Below are 20,018 nucleotides of genomic sequence, written 5' to 3'. Positions count from 1 at the left end.
TTTGATCCTATATTAAAACATGTTTACCAAGTAAATGAATGAGATATCCATTGTCTAGCTAAAGCAAACAAGACAACCAGGATCCTCCATATACAGTAATAATATGATGTTTGTTGTCAGTAATCAGAAATAGGTACAATCTATATGTATTGGCTATTTTTAGAATGAGCAATCTTATTCAAGTCACTTAACAATTACACTAACCAGGTCCCTATTTATAATATAAATGCTAATATGTAGAGTTGCAGTAAAGATTAAAGTGTCAAGAACAGAACTAGCACACAAAGGTAATCAGTAAATGTTAGCTATTATAATTAACTTTGAAATCCTATTTAGTACATATTCTGCAATATATAAATAATTCTAAATAACGTGTGTAACAAGCCAATTATTTAACTTTGAGATGGATATTTAGGATAATTTATCACGGGTGACCCATCTACAAAAAGTTCTACTAAAAATAATATTTCTTCAGTGACTATAAAAGTCTGTTTAGAATCACTATCAATTTGTAATGCTAGTCATAGACATTTTTCAAGATCTCTTTTACGATCATCTCTTTTGAGGTCAGAGAATAAAGAACTTTTTAATGTTATCTAAGATAATATTTCAGTGCTTTGAACAGAGACAATGTTCCTGTAGGGGCAATTCCTTTAAAATACCTGTATCATATAAAAAAAAACTCAGTGGTCTGAGCACAACCAAAATTTATTTGCAATTCAAACGAAACGTCCAACACACACCAAAAAGACAGGGCTCCATTAGCTATTATGCTCACGGAAGGATGATGGACTCCACTCTGACTGTCAGTCTGGGAGCAAGCTAGAGGGAGCCCTGGAGCTCCTTGAATCAGCAACTAAACACTTCAACCCCAAAGGGATATAGCCTTCACTTACTTTTATTGGCCCAAGCAAGTCCTTAGTTGGAAAGAACTATTAACTTGTGCCCAGAAAAAGAGAACTAAATATTGGCCAACAGTGTTAATGCATCCACACTAACCACGGGGATATCTGCAGGTCCACACTGTAGAAATGGGGTGGTCTACTGTCATAGCAAGTAGAAAAGAAAGGAGGCTCCAAAACTTTCACAAAAAGAACAACAACTCTACCTGTTGCATACATTGCATTTAACATAGCTTCCTTGTTAACCAAGAGCATGGATCTTTATCCTCTTGCCAGAGAATTGTTTTGATCCAGTAACTGCTAAAAGTTCACATTGAGGCACCTAAAAGCCAAGTTAACTTTCCATTCCTGTAGATTTCCCACTTAAAATCCCTTTTGCACCACTAATATATACTGATCATATTCTTTCAGCTCCAAGAGAACTATATTTGATGCATTTAAGATGAAGTTAGAAATGAGTTTTTAGCAAAACTATTTACCCTCTTCTCCCAGAGTAATTCAGTCAAAAAGACAATCCAATACTAAGTATTTACCTCCTGCAAAAGTAATTAAGTCTAAATGTTTCTGGTCAGTACTTTTGAGGTAATGTTTTGAACTGCTCAGATGGGATAATGAAATTCATTTTCCTGATCACCCTTATTTACATTAATATCCCAGTCTCTTTTGTGTGTGATCAAGTATCACAAATAATAGAGATTCAGATATATAAAAGAAATAATCCATTGTCAATTTTTTAATATAATGTCATCACCTGAATTCATTAATTCTTTATTAGTACATTTTAAAAGTAGACCTTAAAGGAATGTTCTCTTTTCAGTTAAGATAGACAATTTCATTCTAAATTATTTTTCATCTTTATCTTCAAATATGCATTAATCTTCTGGAGCATTTAAGTCCATAACTTGCTTAAAGGATAGGAAAACTATCTTTGAATTTATTATGCAAGTAATAATTTTAAAAACAAATTTAAATAACATAAAATGAAACATGTCATAAAGAAAATGAAATAATTTAGAGGAACCAACTTAGTGGGTTTTGATAATAGTAATGAAATATGATGCTTACAAAGGTTCTGGGCAATTTTGGAATCTAGAAATTTAAGTTCTTTAATTTTTTTCTTAATAGCTTTCTTTGCTTCCAAATCTTCCTCTTCTCTTCTTTCTGTAAAAGCAAGGGATAGATCCATGTTAGAGCTAATAAGCCATTCAATTGCAAAAGGGCAGGAAGGGAAGCTTTTAAAACATCAATGAATCTAAAAATTAAAATAAAAAAATAGATATCTTTCAAATTATACAGGTATACAATAATCAAATGATATCCTAGACCTAAGTTGTTTCAGAGAGACAAAGGTGGCTTTCATGCTAGCAAAATTCATAAAAGTAAACATTTGAAGGTCTAAAAGGAAAAACAAAATTAAAACTGATATGCTACATTACTAAAGAAACCAATACCATTGGGAGAAAGAAAAAAATTCAATCAAGTCATTTGAACAGCATATACCACACAACTATAAAAACTATTATATTAACCCTAAGGATGAGTTAAGAATTTAGTTCCAATGTACTTAACAAAAACAAACACATAGCTCTTTTATGTTTAACATACCATGCTTATTTTAAAAACACAGCTCATACAAAACTGAAAGAGTAAACTGTTTACAATTTGCCAAATTCTTGAAAATTGTCAAATTTTGAATTCAGCTTATTTTATTAGCATGCTCCAAAATCAACAAATACATTTAATTTCTCTATCCTTGATAAAATTACATCACATATAAACACATCTTGCTAAACAACATATAACCTGTGCTTGCAGAGCAATATATGATAGGCAAGATTAACAGATATAATCATAAACTAATCCTGTCATCTTTCTTGTACTTTATACCCATGGACAATACCTCTGATCAAAATTAGGATCTTGATAAAAAGAATAATGGGGCAAAGTGTTTAGGTAGATATGCACGAATAAATCTCTAACTATGGTGGGGGGGACAGGCAAAATTGCAAGATCTTCATATATAAAAGATTTATTATTATTAGTTCAGAAAGAAGAATCAGATATTCACCTACATTTTACTTAATGTCATTTATTACTTCCTTTTGAACTGTTATTTTATCAGGAAGGTAGATTTTGTTTTGGTATATACGCATAAGATAGGGATCAAATTTTAGACTTTTTCAAAGCAATTATTAATAAATTATCTCTGAAAAATTTTATGAATAATCAACCATCTTTCTAAACTGATTTTAAATAGCACTTTTACCCTACAATCAGCTTCTAGGCATATAGATCTGTGTTCCTGGGCTTCTAAGTTCTGGTATACTGTTCTGTGTGCTCCTATTATGCTATTATATCATTTTTTTAAATTTAGATTTTTTATTTTTTTATTTATTTCTCTCCCCCCCCCCCACAGTTGTCTGCTCTCTGTGTCCATTCGCTGCATGTTCTTTTGTGACCATTTCTATCCTTATCAGCGGCATCAGGAATTTGTGTATCGTTTTGTTGCATCATCTTGCTGTGTCAGCTCTCCGTGTGTGCGGCACCATTCCTGGGCAGGCTGCACTTTCTTTCACGCTGAGCAGCTCTCCTTATGGGGCTCGCTCCTTGCGTGAGGGGCTCCCCTATGCGGGGGCACCCCTGAGTGGCAGGGCACTCCTTGCGCTCATCAGCACTGTGCATGGGCCAGCTCCACACGGGTCAAGGAGGCCTGGGATTTGAACCACGGACCTCCCATGTGGTAGGTGGATGCCCTATCCCTTGGGCAAAGTCTGCTTCCCTATCATTCTGTCTTGAGCACTATAGATTTATAGCATATTTTATAAATTGATTGTTGAAATTATTTTTCTTTTCTAGATTTTCTTGGCTTTTCTCATTTATTTATTTTTCCACATAAACTTTAGAATAAATAAAAGTTCAAAAAAGAAAACCCATTTTCATTGTATTTGAATTGTAAGGCACTTTTAAATAGATTCAGAGAGATTTGACATCTTAAAAACCTTGAAATTCCCCACTCACAGACATGTTATTTTCCTAATGATTCAACTCAATACAGTTTTCTTTACAAAGGACCTGTACATTCATTGTTAGGGTTGGTCCTAATAACATCTAAACTATTCTTCCAGGTATGTTAGGAGTGGGGGCGGGGGGGGGGGTTAGGGAAATATTAATTATATATTTCTCTGCTAAACTTTATAATTTGTTACCATTGGAACCTAAGTATTTTGCTGAATTTTCATGTTTATTATTAGCACTTTACTTATTTATTCTTTCATTCAAATAAGGAATATTCATTAAGCACAAACTAAAAGCAAGGGACTCTGTATGGCAATGTGGATATAGGCTAGACAAGATACAGTCATCCCTGTTTTCACAGAATTTAAGGTTCAATAGAGGAGACTATAAATGGCAATTATAATACATAGATATAGTAGCAATGTTTTAGTAAATACCAAAGAAGCACAAGAGCACTTGTCAGGTACAGTGAACCACACTTGTCAGTGACAGTCTTCTTGGATAAATGACATCTGAGCTAAAGCTTGAAAGAGAAATAGGAATAGCCAAGTGAGAAGGATTCAGGGTTCACGGTGAAAGGAAGGATAATGGAAGGATAGCATTTAAAAGTCTTTAAAAAAAAAAGTAAAAGAAATTAGAGAGCACAGAAAGATGTGAGGATAGTAAAAGCAGACCAGAAATGAATCAGGTACAAGATTACACAGGATCTTTTAAGTCAGGTTAATAAGTCTGAAAGTAAAGAAGACAGAAGGAAGTTACAATAATCTAAAAAAAATAAAAGATGTCCTCTACTAGAGCTGTAGCAACAGGAATGGAGAAAGGGATGAGTTTCAGAAGTAGACTCTACATTGAGAAGTATTATCAATTATTAGTCAACCCCAGACCTCTCATTCTAGTTCCAGACTTGTATATCCAACTAATGGGCTGCTTTAACTTAACAAGTTCTAAACAAAACTCCTGATATATACACCTCCAAACCTACTCTTCCAACAGCTTTCCTCATCTCTGGAAATGAGGATATGCTTATTCCAGCTGCTCAAGTAAAAAATCTTGATGTCATCCTTCTACTTTTCCCTCATAAGAACATCTAAAACATAGAACCCTGTTGATTCTAACTCCAAAATATTCACCAAATTGAAGCATTCCTCACCACCTTCCTGCCTAGTGCTTCTCCCCTTCTTGCAGCTACCACCCTTTTCATTCAGCTCATAATACTTTATAACTAGTCTCCTCACCCTCAGGCTTGACCATTTATAGTTTCTTCTTCAGTCAGCAGTACACGAACTCTCAGCTGTAAGAAGGAATACAGTACTAACACACAGGATAACATGGATGTATCTTGAGGACCTTATGTTGAGTGAAGCAAGTCAGGTATTAAAGGACTGATAGTACATAACCTCTCTGACATGAATTAAGCAAATCAAGCTGTCTGAGGGAGGTAGAGACTGGAATATAGGCTTTCAGGAATTAGGGGGGAAGAGGAAGGTTTTGAGCCAACACGCACATGGGTGAAATCTATGATGAAGTGGAGGTAAGCAGTTGTGTGGTAGAGGGATAAGATGGGGGTATAGGGATACTATTGGGTTGGGTTTTGCAGGCTTGAGGGGGGGCTAGGGTTGGAATGATGAGTCAGGTGGTCCACGGAACTGGGGAGAGGGTTGGGGGGTAGCAGGTGAACATGGGAGATTGCCAGGTTTGTGGATGAAATTATAATGTTGAGAAAACTCTTTAGAAAATACAATAAGGAAGGGTTATGGGTTTAAACTGTTTGATGGGAGGCATCTGGCACAGGGTGCACCTGGGGCAGGCTTCTAGGGATTGTGTGAGTGGAAGAGGGGATAACTGGTGGCCAATGGAGGTATTCTGCATGATCATGCAGTGATGGATGCAGGCCATGAAAACTTTTACCAAAAGTCTGTAGAGGTGTATGGTCTAAAATGTAAACCATAATGTAACCAAAAATTTACAAAAGAGTACAGTCTAAAATGTAAACCATGTATACCATAATGTAACCATGGTTGGTAGATATGTTTCAATATTTGTACATTAGTTGTAGCAAATGTAAGATCCACATGTAAAAAACATCATTGCTGGGGAGAGGGAAGGAGGGGGAGAATGTTGGGTATGTGGGAGGCCCCTGTATTCTATATGTGACTTTACTGTAAAAACGTTTTTGAAGACATAATAAAAAATAAAAAAATAAAAAGATGTAAGACACTGAGGAAGAAATGGAAGAGACTGCCTTGCCATTGTACATACAGGTCAACACATTTTAGTGGTGAAAGGCAAAATATCAAAAAAAATTTTTAAGATTTTTTTATTTATTTAATACCCCAAATTATTTTCTATATTACTTTAGTTTTTCTAAAACATTATGTAATTATGTAATTGAATCTTTAAACCTATCATTTCTATTTCATTTTTCTATTGATTGAATTTGGCAATACATTAGGCTTCATTTTTGAAGCAGTTTTAGATTGCAGAGGGGTTCAACTATGGCAAGGGAGGAGCACTGGTGTGGTTTGTCATTGATGGGGATGTATAGGTGGGAGGGAGTTCTCCAGGGCATGCATATAGGTTATATAGATATGTTCAGATATTCGTTGGGTATTGACACAGTGGGTAGAGTTTCACACGACAACTGAGGGAGTGTTGAGCTCCCATCCTGGGGAGGTCTGTCACACTCTCCAATGGAACAGCAACGACCCCCAAGTGCAAGGGCAAAAACCAGTGAAGGACAGTCCAATGATGGGCCTTTGATACTGATGACTAAGCTTGTGAGCCTGTGTGCTTAAAATTTCAAGTAGGACTAGACCCGCGGGGTGCCTAAGAGTTATCTCCTGAGAATCTCCATTTGCTCAAATGTGGCCACTTCTCTAAGCCAAACTCAGCATATAAATGCATTACCTTCCCCCAAGCATGGGACATGACTCCCAGGGATGAGCCTCCCTGGCACCAAAGGGATTACAAACAAGCACTGGGTGGTAATGCAACCAGAAAAGGATATTGAATAAAAGGGGGAAAAGGTAAAGACAAATGAGTTTATACGGCTAAGAGACTTCAAATTGAGTTGGGAGGTCATCAGAGGGGTTGCGCTTACACACATCTCAGGAGGAACTCAGAGACAGCCAAAGTAGATGCAACCCCAGGTAGTGGTGCTCCTGAGGGCTACAGAGACACCCAGGTCCTAAAGTCATGACAGATAGTTCTGGAGTTCAATGCCTTACTAGTGAGCCCTACTTTGGAATTTGTGCTCCTGAGTGTGATGGAACTGGACTCAGATGTGACTTCTCTACACATGCCTTTCTGTCACTTTTACTGAACCTGTGGTTGGTGCTGGGATTGGTGTATGTCCAGAATCTCTGGACTCTCCATATGCCACCGGGATCCTGAGCTTCAGCAGAGTTGCAACATCTACTCTCCAGCTCGTTGGACCTACCCAGGTGAGCTAACAGTGAAGAGAGGATGGACAGCCACCACACCAGGGAACCAAGAAAGTCTACAACTACAAGAAGGAGAATCCCATCCATCAGTCATGTGGGATCTAAGTCATACCCCCTGACTCAATTTACAGTTGGAGTAGACATAGCCTTACCATGAACCTCAGGATGGAGGAATAAAATATGGATTAGAGTGGACTTACTGGTATTCTACTATAGAATTATTGTAACTCTAGCAATGAAAGAAATTATATTATTGATGTGGAGACAGTGACCACGGGAGTTGCTGAAGGCAGGGAAAAGGAGGTATGATATGGGGGAATTTTGGGGACTTGGAGTTGTCCTGAATGATACCATTGGGGCAGATGCAGGACATTATATATTCTGCCATAACCCACTGAATGGACTGGGAGTGTGTAAACTACAAAGCAAACTATAATACATGCTGTGTTGCAGTGCTTCAAAACGTATTCATAAAATGCAATGAAATATACCATACTGATGAAAGAAGATGTTGATGTGGGAGGAGTGGAGGGTGTGGGGAATGAGGTATGTTTATATATATATATTTAATGTAACATTTTCTGTGATCTATGTATCTTTTTTAAGAAAAGACTTTAAAAAAAGGAGTTAGTGGAAAAGCCTTCCTTGACTGCCCTTTATAGGATACCAAACTTCCAGGACTCCCTCTCAGCACTGTTCTGCTTTTTTTTCTCCCTCAAAGCACTTATGCTTCACAAATAAATTTGATATTCTCTCTCTTCCTTATTGAAAAGTAAGTCTCTAGGAGGCAGAAATTTTGTTCACCACTGTATCCTTACCACCAAGAAAAAGTCCTAGACCATATTAGATAGGTATCTGCTGGATATGCATATTTGACTGTGCGTATGTATGCATGAACCTGCAGAATAAAAGAGTGAGAAGAGGATGCTTAGACTTTGCAACTGGGTGAATGATGACAGTACTGTCTAATTACTTCAGCAACAAATGAGGAGGAACAGATTTGAACTGGTCTAGATTTAGATATGTTCAGTTTGAGGAACTCTTATATATCCATATATTCATGTACAAGGGCAGCTAGACTCAGATGTATAGAAGAGAAATCTTGAATGGAGATGGTCATAATAGTTATTCTACTGACTGTCACAAATTTTCTAGGTGCCAGCAGTGATACATTAGTTTCCTTATCCCCAACCTTCAAATCTTCTGTTTATCTAGTCACATTGGCTAAAAGTTTCAGAGCGTTAATAAAATGTTAGTGGTCTTCCTTGCCTTAACCTGACCAAATGGCAATTCTCAATGTAAAGAAAGTGTGTGTATTTCATTTCTTATCTTTGTCCCCAGGAGAAGGGTAGAATGATTTTTTAAATCAGTCTTTCTCATCAACAACTGTATCCTTTTACTTTCTGGAATATTCTCTAGTCTACCTAAAGAAAAGGCAAAGAAAAATAAGTAAGCTTCAATTTTAAATAATTTGAGATAAAAATTGAAGAATTAATATCTACTGAACACCTCTTAAGGCATTAAACTCTGTTTCAGTTTATTATTTTCACAGTCATCTTATTACTACTGGTGCTGCTGCTGCTACCATTTTTATTATCACTACAATCATGATGAGGAAAATGAAGCTTAGGTTAAGTAATGGTAAGCAATAGATCTGACAAAAACAATGTAAATCATCTGGCTTTGACTCCACTTGTTCTTTGTCACAGTTGTAAAAAAAAATTTACCAACCAACCTTAAGGACCTCAATCTCCAAGCTTCAAATGGAAACTGAAGTGATTTTAGTGAATTCTGCCTTTTTTATACAAATTATAAATTAAACTCTTAATGAGTTTAATACATCAGCATACTCATAATGCAATCGAATTAGGGACTTGCTGCCATTTTCTCTGTTACTGTATAGTCAAAGGATGGTGGGTAAAAGATAAAACTTAAGAGCGTCTGCCTACCATATGGAACGTCCAGGGTTTGGCACCCAGGGCCTCCTGACCCATGTGGTAAGCTGGCCCACGTGCAGTACTGCCGCACACAAGCAAGTGGACACAGGAGAACACACAGCGAATGGACACAGAGCGCAGACAATGGGAGGGAAGGGGAGAGAAATAATAAATAAATAAATAAATAAATGGTGAGCATAAAATGGACAGAGGAAATGGAAAGAGTGATCTAAGAGAAAACAACAGAAACCAAAAAACACCATGGTAAAAACATGCAAAGAATACTCATGGTGAGATGAAATCAGAAAAGCTGTCTATTATTCAAATCGAATGATTTGGACAAAATCTTTCATATTGAGAAATAACAGAAAATGAAGTTTGAAAAATAAAGTGTGCAGTCATATAATGGGCTACCTAAAATCAATGGAAAACCAGTGAAAATGTTTATGCAAATGTCACCAATAAAGCAGCATCTAAACGTTGGCAACAACAAGAAGGAGGAATTAAAAAGAAGAAATAAAGGTGGAAGTTTAGTAGGAATAAAGTTTTTATACAAAATACTATTTCAGTTCCTCATACCAACAGTATCTCTGTGAAATACTATCACATAAGAAGAGAGTGCAGGGTCCTGCAGGGCACTCAGGCTTGGAATCACGACACCAGATTCTATACCCCCACCCTGCCACAGATGAGCCACTGAACCTGTGGCTTAGATCCCTCATCTATAACGCAAGGACACAAGCCTTCTAAGAGTACTTGTGAAAATGAAATGAGATCAGTATTGCCTTCATGTCACCTTTTCCTTCACAAGAGAGAAGGGACAGAACCAGAGGGTATACCTAAACTCAGCAGCCAAGAGTAAAGCACAGTTAGGACTCAATTCTGTCCACTGGAGGGGCTCCTTCTTAAGCCAGTACAAAATACACTTTCACAAAAAACACCAGATTTTCTCAAGTATGAGACACTGAATCATAAAATCAGATTACAAATGCCATCTATGCCTATGATCCAGCTTTTTTGGCATTAGAGGCCTGTGTTTAATCCTATTTCCTAGAGATGCTATGGAAGGCTGCATTTTTTCCAAAAGGTTAATATTGTTCAAAAACAGGTCTGACCACTAACATAGCATATGCCACATTTTATAAGGGTTTTATGTCACAATGAAGTCAAAGATGACAAAACTTTCTATGTTGCTGAAAGCCATGAACTGAAAATGTCTTTTTAAATTACATTTTCTCTTTATTTTTTTTTTATTTTCAAAGTTCCCAAAATAGTGGCAAAATTATATAAAGAATCTCCTTTCAGAATCTTTTCTTTCATACCAAACTTTCCATTAAAAATTATAGTTCCAGAGTACATAGTTAATTTAGCTCATTCCAGTTCATTTTCCATTATGTTCTAATCAGATTCATTAAAAATATTACCTTTTTATAAGGAATAAAAGTCCATATAAGTTTATCACAAATCATTTCACCATTGCAAAAATAATTTCTAGAATGTGCTCCTCTAAATGTGCAAGTAGTTAGTAGCAGCATAGATAATAAATACCAAAGTTTCTCTTTCCATAATTGAGTCTTTTAATTCAGTAAATGCAATTAATAATTGTTTATTCTGTTTTTGTTGGTGCTACCAGGTTAAATATATCTTTTCTTAAAATCTTGTTTTACTTTTTGGTTAAATATATCTTATGCCATTGTGTAATTAAAGTATTAGGCATCTTAAATATTTTTCTGGTATTCATTTAGTGCAAATGCTATTAAATTTTATACAATAAATTACCTTTTGTTCATTAGATTATTACAGTAGACTTGAGAGGATAAAAGAAAATATATCTGATTAAATAAGCCTTCTCTTGATACTGAGAGAAGCCAATAAATTCAACTCCACTACAGAAATAAACAAGCATAAATCATTTAATTTAGGAGATGAAAAACAATGACGCCTGACATAGTCTTCAAATGAGGTGCAGGGTGGGGGTAGGGAGACATCTATGAACTAGATTAGCTGCATAATTGTAGTTGATTTTCTTCCTTGCTTTCTAACAATTTTGAGTTTCTAAGAGGATAGTAAAAGTATCAAAAATTTATAGGATACAACTTTTGGAAGCAGAACAGCCTTTGAATGCCAAGAGTTCAACTCCATCATTGTACAGATGAGGAAAATGAAGCATATAGAGTATAAGTTACATGCCCAAGGTTACACAAAGAACTTGGCTGTGACCAGATGCCAGGCCAGGGAACTATCCAACTCCACAGACTTGTAGCAGGCTTTGGGACAGGGAATGCATAAAAGAAAAGCAGTGTGTAAACAAGAGTATAAAAGAAAGATAACTCCCCAAGTTTTGATGTATCCAATTTTTGCCTTACTGTACAAGTTTACTGAGAGAGTAAGTGGGAAGGTGAATAGGCCTGGGAAAGGAAAGAGAAAATGCTTGGCCTCCTGAATACAATGAAAATGATTCAAAGCTGTGGAAAGAGCCATAGTTTCAAAGGGAAAGTCAAGAATTCTCCCATAATTACCTCTCAAATGGTGGATAACTTTGGATGGGGTTCAATTATTCAACTATTCAACATGAATGGTGTATCCCTGAGAGTTTCAAGGATGAGAATTTGAGAGCAGAGAAATGGCTGAGAAAGGAAAATAGATTTCTACAGGTTAACAATATTAGTGTTTTGATAGGACAAGAGGATTTCAAAGAAAATTTAGGCAGCCCGAAGGCAGAAGATATGGAGTACATAGAAAACAGTGAAAAAACTTGGAATGAATTATTTTTAAGTTGGCAATATGTCCTTGGCAAAATATCAAAGTAAATAACTTGATGTTGAAAGCCATAACTATTAATATATAAATAGCTTTAGTCATATCTGATGTCAAACCCAGTTTTAACATTTCTAAGCATATAAATAAATGGTTATGCATCTAACTACATAGAAAATAACCACAGGAGAAACAGGCTATTTGTCGACTCACATATTAATATATGACTGCCATAACTAACCAGAGTATTTTACTGGCAAAAAGATGTGTGTTTAGCAATCCAATGCAGAGAATTATATAATATATAGGAAGAGTGACTGAAGCACAAAATTAAATTTTGTGGAAAAAATTATTTCAACTTTAATAACCATCAAAAGTATAGATAAATGCCTATTTTTCTTCTGGTGACACAAAATTTTAGTAGACAATGTCATGAAACAGCCTTGAAGGACACACTCAAGTCCAATGTAGACAGGGGAAATTTTTCACTATTTACCAAAACCTAACAAAGGTAGAATCTGGACTTTTTTTTAACCCATTTCAATATGTTCAAATGAATTAAAAAGGCTTTGGATATATAAAAATGTTAAAACACTCACCTCAAAATGATAATAAGGCCTATAAAACTGACCTCAAAGAACGTGTTTTCCCTATTTCTTTCTTCTTATATCAAACAAGTAAGTCAAAATATTTTAAGGAAATTTCTTGAACTAGAAAAGACTGTCCAACCACAGAAATTAGCAACCTCGTCTCAAAAGTATTACCTCTACAAATGAAAAAGAAACATTCTAGAGTTCCCCTCATTTATAAGCACCCTTTCATACCCAAAGATTTACACAGCAGGAAAAACAGCTCAAAAGAAAAAATCCTCACCCTTCAAATTCAGACAATGACAACTACTCTTGATAAATTGCACATTTGAGAGAAAAAAATAAGCCTGATAATGTTAAGCCTATTTATCATTTATATCTTAGTGTTGTTTTCATAAAATTACTTGCAATTTGAAATGAGCATTGATTAAATGAACTGATGGTCTCAGGGAGGTAAGTAAAAGGAATCAAGAAGAATTAAAAATTCAGCTAAAAGAATTATGAACCATTTTCTCACAGGACTTTTCTTCTGGGCCAATCAAAATTTCTCATAATAAAATCCTTGAATTTTTATTGTGTATCCACAAACTCCCCACTACAAGGAATTTTTCTTGCACCTGACCCCTACCCCATGAATTCTTCCCAAGTGTTGGTGTTTTCCAATCATGAAATAATACATGTATTCATAAAGAAATAATTCTATTTGTTTTGCAGTGCAACCATCATTCATAGATCCTCTGATATAAGAAATTAGAAATATATCACTGCTAAAAGAAATTACAAAGCAAAGTCTAAAAGTTAACACATGTCATAGATCCGGCAAGATGGCGGCAGAGTAAGGAGCTCCTAGAGTCACTCCTGCTACAGGGCACTTAGCAAACACCCAGAGCTCTCTGGAGCCAGCTGAATCACCTGTTTGGGGGCTCCAGGACACCAGAAGAGCATCCTGCAATGTCCTCGAAGGGGTGGAAGGAGGACACTGCCCATCTGCAGAGAAGACTCATAAGTGGAGCGCTCCACTTACAAGCCGCGGAGGCCGGGGCCCATCCTCCACTGGAGGCACAAGCTGCCTTGGGAGCTGTTCCGCGGCTGGAATTGAAAGCTCCACTTCCCCAAAACAGTGGAGGAAGAGACGGTTGGGCACCAATTTCAGCTAATGAGGAGCAAATTCAGCAGGCTACAGTATAATCCAGGGAACAGCTAAAGTTTGAGCCTGTACAAGTCAGCAAGAGGCTGGAAGCTGCCACCTTAACTCCACACCTGGCACACGGGGAAGCGGAGTAGAATGAAATCACAGTGCTGGTGGAGACCAGCTACTTTCCACCCAGATCATATTGCAGTTCTAGCCTAGGCCCCAGTGCCACCTCCAGCAGGGAGGAAGCTGCGGGTACCTGCGCAAGCCTCTCTGGGAAATTACCAGCCAAGCCACAGAGGTCAGTGACTATCCTACTCTGGCAGCACGAGCCACCCCAGGAGCTGTTATGTGGCTGGAATCGGAAGCTCCATTTCCCAGAAACAGGGGAAGAGGAGAAGGTTGGCTGCCAATTTCAGCTACAGATTGGTAGACTTGGCAGGCTAAGAGATAACCCTGGTAAAGCTGGGGTGAGAACCAGCCCAAGTCAGAAAGAGGCCAGTAGTCTCCATTCTGACTCCGCCACCAGCTTGAGGGGAAGCTGGGCTGACTGAAACTCTCAGTGTTGGCAGGAACCAGTTTCTTTCAGGCAGATCAGGCTGTACCCCTAGCCTAGTCTTCAGCCCCGCCTCTGGCAGGGAGGAGCCTGAAGAGCCCTGCACCAGCCTATACAGGTAACTGCAGGTAACTTTAGCTGGAAGAGACTGAAAATCAGAAGTCTAAGGGCAACTATGGTCATCTTGAACCTGCACTGCATAGATTGCTGCCCACATCAGCAGCTCCATACCTGCCCCAGGCAGGGGAAAAAGGGATGTGGAGCTTCATCAGTCTCTCTGAGCAACAACAGTTTAGGCCTGCACATGGATTATTCCACATAGCTGTGACTGTCCCTACCCCTGGCAAAGGAAAAAGTTGAAAGAAGTTTCATTGGTCCCTAGCACAATAAGGGCAGCTTGAGCCTCCACAGCTTACAGCACCAAGTACATTCTTGGCTCCTACTGCACAACCAGCAAGGGAGAAAGGGCAGGAAGACCTAAACTAAAGAGAAAAACTGCACCCAGAATAAATACTCTAGTAAGCCAGATGCAAAGACACCAACAAAAAATTACAATACATACCAAAAAACAGGAAGCTATGGCCCAGTTGAAAGAACAAGATAAGCCACCAGATGACATAAAAGAGTTGAGACAACTAGAGATGTTCAAACAAATCTCCTTAATAAATTCAATGAGATGGCTAAGAGATTAAGGATATTAAGAAGACATTGGATGAGCACAAAGAAGAACTTGAAAGCATATGTAGAAAAATAGCAGATCGTATGGGAATAAAAGGCACAATCAATGAAATTTAAAAAAACACTGGAATCATATAATAGCAGAGTTGAGGAGGCAGAAGAAAGGATTGGTGAGCTTGAAGAAACTGGCCTTTGAAAGTGAACGTACAAAAGAACGGATGAAGAAAGAATGGAAAAACTTGAACAAGGTCTCAGGGAACTAAATGACAGCAAAAGGGGTGCAAACATACATGTCATGGGTGTCCCAGAAAGAGAAGAGAAAGGGGGCAGAAGGAACATTTGAAGAAATAATGGTAGAAAATTCCCCAATCCTATTAAAGGACATAGATATCCATGTCCAAGAAGTACAACATACTCCCATCCAAAAAAATCCAAATAGACAAACTCTAAGACACATACTCATCAGAACGTCAAGGACAAAGACAAAGAGAGAATTCTGAGAGTAACAAGAGAAAAGCAATGCATAACATATAAGGGATATCCAATAAGATTAAGTGCTGATTTCCCACCAGAAACCATGGAGGCAAGAAAACGGTGGTCTGATATATTTAAGATACTACAAGAGAAAAACTTCCAGCCAAGAATCTTATATCCAGCAAGACTGTCTTTCAAAAATAAGGGTGAAGTTAGAATATTCACAGATAAACAGAAACTGAGAGAATTTCTAAGCCAGAGACCAGAATTTCAGGACATACTAAAGGGTGTGCAAGAGCGTGAAAAGAAAAGACAGGAGAGAGGTCCTGGAAGAGAGTCTAGAAATGAAGAGTATATCAATAAAAGTAACAAAGTGTTAAAAGAGTGGTGAAAATAAAATATGACATATAAAACTCTAATAGCCAGGAATAAACTTAACCAATGATGTAAAGCACTTGTATTCAGAAAACTGCAACTCGATGTTAAAACAAATCAAAAAATCCCTAAATAACTGGAAGAACATTCCATGTTCATGGATTGGAAGACTAAATATCATCAAGATGAATTCTACTCAAATTGATATACAGATTTAATGCAATCGCAATAAAAATTTCACCAGCATTAAAGAAAAAATTGAAAATATTATCATTAAATTTATTCGGAAGGGTAAGGAGTCCTGAATAGCCAGAAACATTATAAAAAGGAAAAGTGAACCCTCATCTCCAGACTTTAAATCATAATACCTACCTATAGTGGTAACACCAGCCATGGTAATATCCTAAAGACAGACACAATAGACTACTGGAACCAAATTTATGACTCTGAAACAGACTCTCACATGTGATTTTTGACTAGCCTATCAAAGTCACACAGCTCGGACAGAACAATCCATTCAACAAAAGGTGCCAAAAGAATTGGACACCCATAGCTGAAAGAAGGAAAAAGGACCCCATCTCATACCTTATCCAAAAATTAACTCAAAATGAATCAAAAAACTAAAAAGCAAGAACCATAAAACTTCTAGAAGAAATTGTAGGAAAATATCTTCAAGACCTGGTGGTAGGTGGTGGATTCTTAAAGGAGATGAGAAGGAATGCGTGGACTACTGATGTTTAATGTATGTAGAAATTTATTTAGCTTTACTTTAAAGGTATGGAAATGTATAGAGTGGATGGTAACACACAGTGAGTAACAGCTAGTTTACAAATGGGGATGTGACTGAAAATGGTAGTCTAGTTATGTAAATGCCAATTGACAGAATGCTCGAGAATAATCTAGGAAGTAGATAGCACAGTAAGATGAGATTTGTCGTTGGTAGTACAGGTGCAAGAGTGTCCTTTGTTAGCTAGAACAAATGTATATCACTACTGCAGGGTGTTGGGAATGTGGAGAAGCATGGGAAAAATACAGCTGGAGTGACCTATGGACTGTGGTTAGTAGTAAAAATATAATATTCTTGCATCTTTGAGAAAAATGCACTGTGTTGATACTGAGGCAGTATGGTAAATGTCAGCCAAATGTACACTATGGACATGGTAACAATCATGATATTATTTTATCTGTAGCAAATGGCACACAACATTGTGGTGTGTTGTTGGAGGGGTGTTGTTTGGGAATTCTGCACATGTGCATGATTGTTTTATAAGTTTACAACTTCTGTCATAAAAAATATATTTAAAAAATAATAATAGAGTGGGTTGGGGGAAAAATACACCAAATGTAAGATAAGGATTATGATTAGTAGTAAGATTTTGACAACATTCTTCCATAATTTGTAACAAACGTCTCATGACAATGCAAGGTGTTGGTGGAAGGGTGATGTATGGGAACCCTCTATGATGTTATGCATGTTTGCTTTGTAAAGTTCACAACTTTACATGTAATTGTTTATGTATGTTCATATATAAATGATATAAAGATAATAATAGGATTGGTTAGGGGAAAAATACTTTGTTTAGTGGTAATATTTTAACAGTGTTCTTTAATAGTTAAAAAGGTTTAAAAACAATGCAATTTATTGGTGGTAGAGTGAGATGTTATATATAAGTTTGTTTGATGTTATATATGCTTGTTTTGTAAGTTTACAACTATTATGCACTTATTGTTTATATATGTTTATGTATGAGTGATATATTTCAATAAGTTTTAATACATACACAAGAGACTGTACTGAAGGAAAAAAAAAAAACTATTAAAAAAAGAATGTGAACGAAGCATAAGTGCTAATTTAAAATAAGGATTAAACCCAAACGAGGATTCAGGTAATTCAAGACATCTAGCATGCTGCAGAATAGAAAAGCTTAATAAGCCAAGTTATTAGTATTTGTACACACAGTACTATGCAACTTGAGAAGAGTAAAAGTATAATAAATTAGATTCACTAACAGGTAAAGAGAATGTCGTATTAAACAGTGAACAGACTGTCCCTGATGTATCAGTGTGGGGAAAACATAACACATCAATTCATCAAAATGGACAGAATGATTGTTCAAAACTTGATAGAAGAATCAAGCATAAAAATCACCATTATTTCAAAATACTGGGGAAGAACTTCACTAACAGAAAAATGAATGCTTAGGTGGAAGAGGCAGAATTTTTTAATGAGCTAACTTCTGTTTAATAAGATGCTTGTATTATTTTGGTTCTTGTATTTGTACCAAGGAACCAATTACAATGTAGAGTGCCAGCACCAATTTCACCTTAACATTTGTTTTAATCTTAGAAAAACGACATTCTGGTACTTTGCCCCTCCCATAGGAACCACAGACTTGTTTGTACCTATGGGCTTAGCACTGTCATAGGAAAGGAGTACATACATCATCTCTCATGAGAAAATGCTTTAGTGCAGGTGTGTATAGGTGTATATCAGGGTGAGAAAAAGGAGAGGAGGTGGAAACAATACCGACTTATTTGTTCATTTCTATTCAACCATTATTCAGACTTTCAGGTAAGTAGTTACTTGTCCCTCTGATTTTATATTTTGGGGTCTGATAGCACAGTTGGGAATTCAAGTAATTTTCCCAATATCTGAGTTACTGGTTCTATTTTCCTCTGTGTTTTTCGATGCTCCCAGCTAGGGTTCTGAATCATTCTGATCTCTAATTATTCTACTATTTACTTGGAGCTCCATTATTTTCTTGGTTTTCTAGAAATCAGCCAGTCTCTCTTAATTTCTGTCCCCAAAATGACCTGAACTTGGAAATTTTTTTTAATCTGTACTTTTAATATTTCTATACCAATGTTATCTGACCTAGCTACATCTTGGATTGTATAGACCTCACATAGCCATATAAAACTGATTCACAGAGACTGCTTTTCAACTGTAGCACCTAACTGCAACCCAATGTCCCATATATACCATTCATCTATAGGAAAGACATAAAAGGGGAACAGCCAGGTTCAGGTTACCTCTGATTGGGAATTTTTTTTTTTCCCAAAAAGGATCTTTGTAACGTTGGACTTCAAATCAAACGTTGGAAGCAAGGGTAGAATTTTATATGGAAGGAAGCTCTGAATTCCCCTTTCCATCCCCTTTTTAACATTTAAATAATGTTAATTTGACCCTGAAACTGAAAAAGTATGTAGAAATGCAGACAAAACGAGCATTTTCCTTTTGAAAATGAAGAGACAGAGTCTAAGTGACTCCAAAATGTCGACACTTCACACATCTATAAAAGTTTGACTGTTTCTACGGTGATATAGTTGCTGCTGCTACAAAGGAATTCTTCCTCCCATCCTGAGTTACCTCTCCAAATTGTGCAAAGAATTTAATTCTTGGACAATTCAGTATTTCAAGACTCTAACCTCATTTCTTCTAAATGTCACAAGCCCAGTTCTTAGACTAACAATATGATAGTCTACATCAAATACACTGTCATTAAAGATATATAGTGAGGAAGCAAGGGTAGAATTTTATATGGAAGGAAGCTCTGAATTCCCCTTTCTATCCCCTTTTTAATCCTTCCACTTTAAAGCTCAAGCAAAGAGGTGTATTCCTCACATCTTTTATTTCCTCTCTCTTACACAGGTAACTGAGCCTGGCATTTTCCTGCGCTAAAACAGATTGCCTCATCTACTCGTTGCTCAGTGCCCATGTAAGCAGCTGGCACATGGATAAAGAACACTGTAAGTTCCAGGGGGAAGTAGCCAGGCTTCAGCCTCAACTTTAAACTACTTATTTAAGCCCAGAGACAAGAAAGAGCTTTATCTGGGGTATTCAGACAAAAGCCAAGTTAACAAGGAAGTGACTCTTTATCTTCCTTTGCTGTGTGTCCCTGTGTGTATATCTCTCCAAGTAATCAGAGGGTAAAGAGAGAGCTGAGTCAAGACAGGATTCAGAAATCTGTGGATGTTTTTACTCCCCTAGCCCCAAAAAACTCCTAATAATTTAAGATAAACAACACTCCTATGTCTTTCCCAATGCCCATATTTAAAGTTACAGGCTTTTAAAATAAATACATGTTTTCCAATGTTTTCCAGTCTGCATCTCTAAAAACATCTTACTTTTAACATACTGACCAAATAGATTATTAAA

At 36.7% G+C, this 20,018-nt stretch overlaps 1 protein-coding gene across 1 annotated transcript in view; it reads right to left on the bottom strand.

Moving 5' to 3' along the window:
* DIAPH3 (diaphanous related formin 3) overlaps nt 1–20,018 on the bottom strand; it is a 564,743-nt gene that overhangs the window by 302,227 nt on the left and 242,498 nt on the right. Inside the window, exon 18 of the mRNA XM_058276598.1 lies at nt 1,968–2,063. Coding sequence (XP_058132581.1) covers nt 1,968–2,063 — 96 coding nt within the window. The remainder of the gene's footprint in view (nt 1–1,967; nt 2,064–20,018) is intronic.

This window comes from Dasypus novemcinctus, chromosome 15 (assembly GCF_030445035.2).
Source record: "Dasypus novemcinctus isolate mDasNov1 chromosome 15, mDasNov1.1.hap2, whole genome shotgun sequence".
Lineage (NCBI taxonomy): Eukaryota > Metazoa > Chordata > Mammalia > Cingulata > Dasypodidae > Dasypus > Dasypus novemcinctus.
Note: the sequence above shows the minus strand (reverse complement) of the source record. Positions and strands in the feature narration are given on the sequence as shown.